The sequence below is a fragment of the Notolepis coatsorum genome (genome assembly GCF_963971535.1).
Source record: "Notolepis coatsorum genome assembly, chromosome: 19".
In the NCBI taxonomy this organism is placed as follows: Eukaryota; Metazoa; Chordata; class Actinopteri; order Aulopiformes; family Paralepididae; genus Notolepis; species Notolepis coatsorum.
The window spans coordinates 77,014,451-77,022,940 of record NC_140183.1 but is presented as its reverse complement, the minus strand read 5'-3'; the positions used below and the strand labels follow the sequence as shown (position 1 = coordinate 77,022,940).

General features: G+C 43.9%; 1 protein-coding gene across 1 annotated transcript in view; it reads right to left on the bottom strand.

The window, feature by feature from the left end:
* The window catches only part of tnxba (tenascin XBa), an 18,250-nt gene extending 9,976 nt beyond the window's left edge, over positions 1-8,274 (bottom strand). Inside the window, exons 1-8 of the mRNA XM_084336134.1 lie at positions 8,153-8,274; positions 5,562-6,643; positions 5,253-5,384; positions 3,722-4,843; positions 3,209-3,331; positions 2,767-2,910; positions 2,164-2,283; positions 1,418-1,573 (exon numbers count right to left, since the gene is read on the bottom strand). Of these exons, the coding sequence (XP_084192260.1) occupies positions 1,418-1,573; positions 2,164-2,283; positions 2,767-2,910; positions 3,209-3,331; positions 3,722-4,843; positions 5,253-5,384; positions 5,562-6,522 (2,758 nt within the window). The 5' untranslated portion in view covers positions 6,523-6,643; positions 8,153-8,274. The remainder of the gene's footprint in view (positions 1-1,417; positions 1,574-2,163; positions 2,284-2,766; positions 2,911-3,208; positions 3,332-3,721; positions 4,844-5,252; positions 5,385-5,561; positions 6,644-8,152) is intronic.
* Positions 8,275-8,490: the final 216 nt, after the last annotated feature.

The window sequence follows — 8,490 nt, the reverse complement described above, 5'->3', positions numbered from 1 at the left end:
GGTAATAGTAGAAAGATATACATTAAAGGATAGAATATGAGAAAAAATAAGTTGTGTAAACAATATAATTAACTTGGAATATAAAAATATGAGAAAAATAAACAAGTGTAAACAAGGGTGCAGATGAGGGTCTGTATGCCCTATCGACTATATGTTACAATAAATAGAGATATAGATAACACATAATAGACAAAACCTAAGAGGTTAAAGTAATATTAAGATAAGATAAGATAAGATATGATAATACCATGTCTTACCATACCTTAGGCCCTGTCCACACGAGCACTGGATTTAATATAACCATGATTGTATGTGCGCAGTTGCACTGTTCGGCCACACACAACCGGGGATTTGCTACACTGCAACCGCGGTCTTGAAAACCGGAGCCCAGGGTGAAGTTTTGCGGTTTTGCAGTTGCGTGTGGGCATAGCAACCGAGGTTATTCCCAGTGTTTACAGCAGAGCTGTCGCAATTATTTCCCATGTTCACGGCAGACTGTCAAACAATAGCAAGTTAGCAACCGAGCGCGGGGTAGAGAGATTAGAGCAGAGCCAGCTACACCAGTGTTTACAGCAGAGCTGTCCCAAGTAGCGTTATATGAAAATGATTGTAACAAACTTTTGTTCGAAACGTATCGTATGTGTTGAAGAGTGTTGTGATCGACTGATGTCTGTTGTCGCATTCCTGACCTGATGCTCAGAGTAAACATGTAGCTGCGGCTAAACTAAACTCATGTGTTGTCAAGTTATTGTTATAAGGAACCCAGTCCAGACTGCATCCCCTTAACAATTGTTTGTATTGAGCCGTATTGTATTGTACCCATTCTGCAATGTGTTAAATAACGTTTGCATCCATTCATAGCGGTAACGTTACCACATTACGTTAGCATTTAAGCTATATACTATACATAGATATAGCCATTCACATTAGCATGTAGCTAACAACACCGGCGGTCTTTTGTGAGACTAAACTATCCGCTCTTGGTGGTAAATTGTGTTGCTGATGGTTTTGTTTCATCAACAAATGAGAGGCAGAACACACAGTGAATGTATCCGTTTGTTTATTGCACTTTTATTGCAGTTTCTTTCTTTGCTGAAAATATATGTTCCGTTGGCAAAATTATGGCTATGGTGTTTCTAAACAGGAAGTTTAGTGAGCGTTCAACCTTTTCTGATTGGTTGAAATGGTCTTCATGTCCGAACAACATCGCCGCCTACTGTTTTAGCATTGTACTACATGTATCGGTTGCTGGTTTTTCCAGCCGCCGTGGGTACGCAATTATATGCGGTTGTTCACCTGTGTGGACAGAGGTTTATTTTTTTCAAACTTCGGTTACATTAAATCCAGCGCTCGTGTGGACAGGGCCTTACTGTACCTTACCTTTAATATTAAGCTATTTATTCCCCTCAGTGCCTACCGGAAGCAGTCGTGAAGGTGGTTGAGATGGCCATGCTCTGCAGGCTGTCCTTCTGGCTCAGGACCTTGACTATGTACAGGGTACCTCTGGCCAGCCCTCTCAGCTGGTGCTCTATTGAGTTTCCAGACACCATCACTGTCACTGTCACATTAGGAGCTATTGAAGGAGAGCCAGAAAGAGATGAAACGTCAGTCCTGACCAGTGAGGCAGGGATATATATATATATATCTTCAATAGTATTGTTTTGTTTTATTTCTTCAAAAAGACTTAAGGCCCCATGAAATCAAAATAGATGTGTGTTGTTTCCACAAAAAAAGATGTTTGATGAGTCATCCAGCGTCCAATGTAATGCTTTCTATAATGACATTTACAGCATATTGTAACTGAGCTAGCAATCTGCCTCTTTAACTAAATTGAACAAATGTTCAATGTTAGCTTGCTAGCAAACATTACTAATGTTGCTAATCTATGTTGCTAACATTAGCTTGCTAGCTAATGGGTCGACCATAATGCACATTCAGCACTATTGGCTACTATAATGTCAATCAATATCCATGACAAGTCCCTCCCTAGCTTCCTGTTTTTACAGGAAACACATACATAATGTGGAATCAAATAGCATTCTGCTAGCCGTTTCACAGGGACTTTAAAAAGGTTGGGTAAACTGATTTTCTGTGGGTTCACCCTCTACAACATGGATGAATGTATTTTTTGGGCTCTGGTGTGGGAAATGTCGCTTGACTCACTCTTTGAAGACTCATAACTGATGATGAAACGGTCCACTTTTCCCAGACTGGGTGTCCACTGCAGTGTGGTTCTGGTGTCTGTGACATTGATGACTTGAAGATGGATTGGGGGGGCGGGTACTAGAATCAAGAGACAATTGTGGTACAGTACATTGTATTTTGTTTTCCATTGGAAAGTGAATAAAACTGTTCACTTGTTTTAGCCATATTTGATATTTTCACATGAATACAAAAAATGACAGTAATGCCATGTCTCCATTAGCTATGTTCAGCCTGGCTGGGGCTCGCCATGGTCAGGTTTGGTATGGTATGGTTGGGTTTGCATCTCCATTGCGTTTCATGTAAACTCTCCGGTTGCTAGGCAACCTTTAAAAATGCACACCAACAACTGTGGCACACAAGCTAAAGCATGATGACACAACAGTCCTAGTCTCGGCTTTGGCCAGGTTGCCTCAGCCGGGTCCAGCCAGGTTTGGAAAAGGTTCTAAAGACAATGGAGATGCTCACTGTGTGCCAGACAGGCCACAGCATGGCTAAACCCTGGCTAGTGGAGACAAGGCATAAGTGCATGATGAGTAATGACAAGTGCTGTTAGCTGTATACCTGTTGTGATGGTGGATGAGAGGGCGTCACTCTGGACCTTGCCTTGCATGGTAGTTACACTGATGGTGTATGAGGTCCCTGCAGTCAACTTGGACAGAACCACGTAGGACTGCTGGGAGAGCACCGTCACAAAGCTGCTTTCTCCTGGTGGCAGAACATTTCACATGCGTTTCAAAGCGACACTGTGATCAGTGATGAACAAAAATGTGCAAGTTAAAGTTGCACTATGGAAGATGGACTGGCACCCTGTGGACGTGAGAGGTAACTGCGCCGGAAAAAACGAACAAACTAAAAAACCTGCAAGCAAGGTAGTTATGGGTTTACATTGTTTTACATTTGTGTCATTCACCAGAAGTATGGGCAACGTCATTGTGTTTCATGCATTGCTGCTGGGAAGGTTTCCTCTCAGATTGAATAGAGTGGAGTGAGTGGATATTAGTACCTGTGTTAGAGAGTGTGTATGTGACCTTGAAGCCTGTGAATGTGCTCTTTGGTTTTGACCACGACACTGTTAGCGAAGACTCTGTCACGTTGCTGAAGAGCAGTTCTGTGGCTGGTTCAGGACCTGGTGGTGAGGAAAGGACAAAAAGACAATATTATTATGGTGTCAAAAATATTAATATTGATTCATTTAATGTATAAGATTAAGTATTATATATATATATAAGCTCATTATTATTATTATTATTATTATTATTATTATTATTATTATTATTATTATTATTATTATTATTATTATTATTATTATTATTATTATTATTATTATATTAATTGATTATTCACTTGTTTATCCTATTGTAAAGAGAAACAAAAAAGGTGTGGAAAAAGAGGTGATAATGCATTTAATTCTAGATTAATAATTCTCCACCAAATTAATATAAATATTATCCATTAAAGTTATTCTACTCTCATCATAAAAAAAACAAAAGAAAAAAAACGATTTGTGGTTAATTACCTGTTGTTACAGTTACTCTGTGAATCTTGGACCTTTTCCCGAGAGCAGTACCAAATATGTGCATGGCGTAGCGTGTCTGTGGCCGGAGGTTACCAAACTCCACAGAACGGACGCCGCCGGGGAGAACCATGGAGACTCTCTTGCCTTCGGCTTTGCCCCTGGAGGCGGGAGCCTTGTTGGGGGAGGAGGAGGCCGTCCCGTTGGTGCTCTCGCTCTGAACCTGGACTTCACTCGCGTTCTTAGCCGCGGCGGGGGCGGCCGCTTTGTCGACTCCTTCGAAGGCTCCCTCCTCTGCCTCTTCCTCCTCTTCCTCTTCCTCGCCATCCGCTCTGTGCTCGGTTCTGCTCACGGTGAAGTTCTTGAACATCCCATTCGGAGCGGTCCATGTGAGGGTGAAGCTGTGGGAGGTGATGTTCTCAACCCTCACAGAACCCAGGCCGGTGCCCCCTGCTCTCCTCGTGACATTAACAGAGGTCTGGACACTTGTCTGCGACACTTTCACCTCGTTTGTGGTTTCCGCCATGGTCACATTCACCATATACTGACTCTGATGCACAGTTTTACCTTTAGCAGAACCTGTCCTGCTTGTTTCGATCTTTGTATTATCAACGGACTGGACAACTTTAGTAGCGTTTACACTCTCTGCTTTGACTTTCTTGATGACTTTCTTGGCAGGTGATTGAGTCACGTTCTTCTCAGCGAGAGTGGACTGCTCCAAGGCTTCCTTTCCCTGTCTTGTTTTGTTAAACGTAGCTGGGGACACTGTCGGCAGCTTTTTGCCAGTCAGTATTGCGGTCTTGCCTTTGCGAGCCTCCTCATGCTTTCTTCCGACCTGTTTTAGCAGAACTTGACCAACTGTGGGGCGGGTGATCTTCGTGCCACCCGCAGATCCTTTAACAGTTGTTTTACTGGTAGAAGTTTTAACAGCCACTTTTATACTTGTGCCCAGTTTTGTTTTGGTGTCGACCTCTTTGGCCTCAGTCCCCTTCCTTTGGTCCTTCTTTTGGAAAAGTGTTTGCTCGACCTTGGTCTTCTTCCCCTGTGTATTAATAGCATTGCTCTCTTGGTTCACCTGAAGGGTTACAGTCTCCACCATTAATTTAACCTTCTCTTTGGTGTTTTCTGAAATTGGAGACCAGAGATCGGGATCAGAAGATACACGTGGTGCACATGAATGTATATAAGACAAAGCGGGGCTCGCAACTCACTTGTTGTTCCAAGGTGTTTTAATAGACAAAAAGGCAGTAGATGCGACGTTTCGACCGACCTTTCCGGTCTTCTTCAAGCAGAAGAAGAAGACCGGAAAGGTCGGTCGAAACGTCGCATCTACTGCCTTTTTGTCTATTAAAACACCTTGGAACAACAAGTTGCAAGCCCCGCTTTGTCTTATGTATTACTGTTTTTACAGTTTGGCTCAGCACCAACAAACGGAGGATGTGCGTTATTTATTTATTCTGCTCATGAATGTATATACATGAATCTGTCCTGTATCTCCACCATCTCCCAACGTCTGCCCCAGCATGTCACTTACTTTTGTTACAGTTGGCTCCAGGGGCACATCTATTGCAGTCTGGACCTAGGAATCCTTGGACGCAGACACATTTCCCCTTCTCACATTTCCCATTGGCACTACAGTCATTCTGACACTTTTCCGAACACGGACCTGGATCAAATGAAACAGAAACACAATAAACAGCCTTTAAAAGGTCAAAAGGAGGCTTGAATAGATTCTAAAACCTTTGTCATATTGAAATACGGTAACAATCTGATGAGTGGAGGTGTAGGACAATACGCGTAAATGAAAACACACTCGAAAGAAACGAGTATAACGGAACAGTACATTTCTGCTTCAGGGAGGTCATCTCCTTCTCCAGTCGGAGAACCCGTCCTTTCAGCGCCGCCATCTCGGCCACGCATCCCCCGGTGCAGCCTGCGGGAATCAGGCTGATCCTGTGAGTCATCACCAGAGGGGCACCGGGCCTGAGCGTCAGCTCCTGCTCCTTGGTGCCGTTGGTGTCACAGTCGGTGGATATCACCACCTTGATGGGCTGCGCGGGGGCGGGCTTCTCTTTGGCGTTGGTAGGACTCTTGATTGCCACGGTCTGATTAGCAGAGGCCGTGGGTTTGTTTTTGATTATCTTCGGAGTGCTGACCGTAGCCGGCTTCGAGGTGGCCATGATTACGGCGGAGATAGGCTTGTCTTTGGTGTTTTTCAGAGTGTTGAGTATCAGGGTTTTTTGGTTGGCGGTGGAGGCGGTTAAACCCGTCTGATTAACCGCGCTTGGTCTCGGTGTGGGCCGGGCAGTCTGTTTGACCATTTGCCTCACAAGAGTACCAGTGGTTTTTTGTTTGGAGAGGGCGAGGACGACATTGGGTTTGGCCGTGTCACTTCCTGTGGAGTTTCTCTTCTCATTGGTTGGGGTTTGAGGTTTGGAGAGGGCGATGACGACATTGGGTTTGGCCGTGTCACTTCCTGTGGAGTTTCTCTTCTCATTGGTTGGGGTTTGAGGTTTGGAGAGGGCGATGACGACATTGGGTTTGGCCGTGTCACTTCCTGTGGAGTTTCTCTTCTCATTGGTTGGGGTTTGAGGTTTGGAGAGGGCGATGACGACATTGGGTTTGGCCGTGTCACTTCCTGTGGAGTTTCTCTTCTCATTGGTTGGGGTTTGAGGTTTGGAGAGGGCGATGACAACATTGGGTTTGGCCGTGTCACTTCCTGTGGAGTTTCTCTTCTCATTGGTTGGGGTTTGAAGGGAGGGAAATGGGGTGAGCAGGAGGAGAAGACCTAGAGTCAACAACATTTTTACCCGCCAGTAGTAACCTGAGATGGAATAGCTTTTGGCAAATCTGAATGTTTGGAAGTATGGACTCCTTCCTCTATATTTCAATGAAGAGGAGGTAAGAGAGTCTGCCAGGTGTTTCCTAGGGGGGGGGGAAAAGAAAATAAATCACCACTTAGTTCTCTGCTTAAAATGCAACGCCATTATAGGGCTGTGCAAGTTTGGCTGAGCTGTGGTTAGATGCCAAGCGGTCACATGTTTAAGCCAAGGAGGCTTTATGGACAGATACACAGTTTGTTCACGTTTGATAAATGCAAAAGCAGAAGAATGTGATGCGGCCTTTACCGCACTCTATCTGCACTGCATATCCCCGTCCCCTTCTTATTTATACCCTTGCTTAATGTAGCTTTGAACGTTCTCCTAAATATCCTTCTCTGTACTGTATGTCATTATGGTACAGTGCATCTGGAAGAAAGAGACATTTGTGTTGTACTGTAAATAAGACAGCGTTTACAATATTTCCCTCGGTTTCCCACCAAATTGACCAGAGGCCGCACGGCCGTGCAGTAGGCCGTGCGCTAACCCTCACGACGACTCGAAAATGAAGTATAAAGTTCATCAAACACCGACAATAAAGCGAACATAATAATAAGTCGATGGACACTGGAGCGGTCCTCGAGTCAACCGCGGAAAGCTAATTGAATGGCCTGGCGTTGTGAGTGAAATCTAAGCAAGGTTGATTTTGAGCATGAAGGAACAAGGTGGCTGATGTGAGAAGCTCTAGGAGGCCGCTGGGCGCTGGCTGTCAGGGGCCAGACTGTGCCCAGAGGTAACAGAGCGGCACTGTGTGGAGCTCTGGGAGACTGTACGTCTTTCACTATACAGACGCTTACATAACATGCTGCCCCCCACGTGTCATGAAAACCGCTAAAAGAAATATGTCCAGATTAAACATGGCTTTTAAATCTCCAGTAAGCTAAATTATAAATTGTGTTATAAATGTTGAAAATGCATAGAAGTACCACACCATAGGATCAAATAAATATATTGTCAATGGCCATATAGATGTGCATGGATTAATTGCCTATATCGGTGCCGTTAAGACTGAGTCCGTCATCCTTTACCTTTCAGATGCAGTTGCCATGCTGTCACAGTAATTGTTAATGAAATAATAACAATTCCTAAAGATCATTTTAATTCTATAACCATGCTACCATAAATTAGCACGCAAGTTAATCAACATTGAACTGTCCGTGCAAGTTAATCAACATTGAACTATCCACGCAAGTTAATCAATATTGAACTACTGTATCCACGCAAGTTAATCAATATTGAACTATCCATGCAAGTTAATCAACATTGAACTATCCACGCAAGTAATCGGTTTGAAGTTCTGAAGTTATTACTGGAAAACTGTCATTCATTTTATAAAACAGAATACTGTACATGCTTTTTTCCCCCTTAAAAGTATCTTAATTACTGAGGAACCCTTTCCAGGTGCTTTATACAATACATAATATTTCCATGCTATGAACTAATGCCTGCACTATGAAATACACTACAGAGACAACTATACATCAATGTATGCATTCGAATGACCTGTCACAATAGCACGACGGTGTACAACACCATGAATGTACTCATAACTTACCGGGATAATGATTTTCTCTGGCCTTCAGCTGTCTGTTGCTGCCTCCATCTGATTTTGAAAGCTCATATGGAGTCGTTATGTATGAAGGAGGAGGAGAGGGAGACAGAGAAAGGACCACCACTAGAAAGGAGGAGAGGGATAAGGTCTGCTCCTACTTAAGGACCCCCCCTCCACACACACACACACACACACACACACACACACACACACACACACACACACACACACACACACACACACACACACACACACACACACACACACACACACACACACACACACACACACACACACACACACACACACACACACACACACACACACACACACACACACAC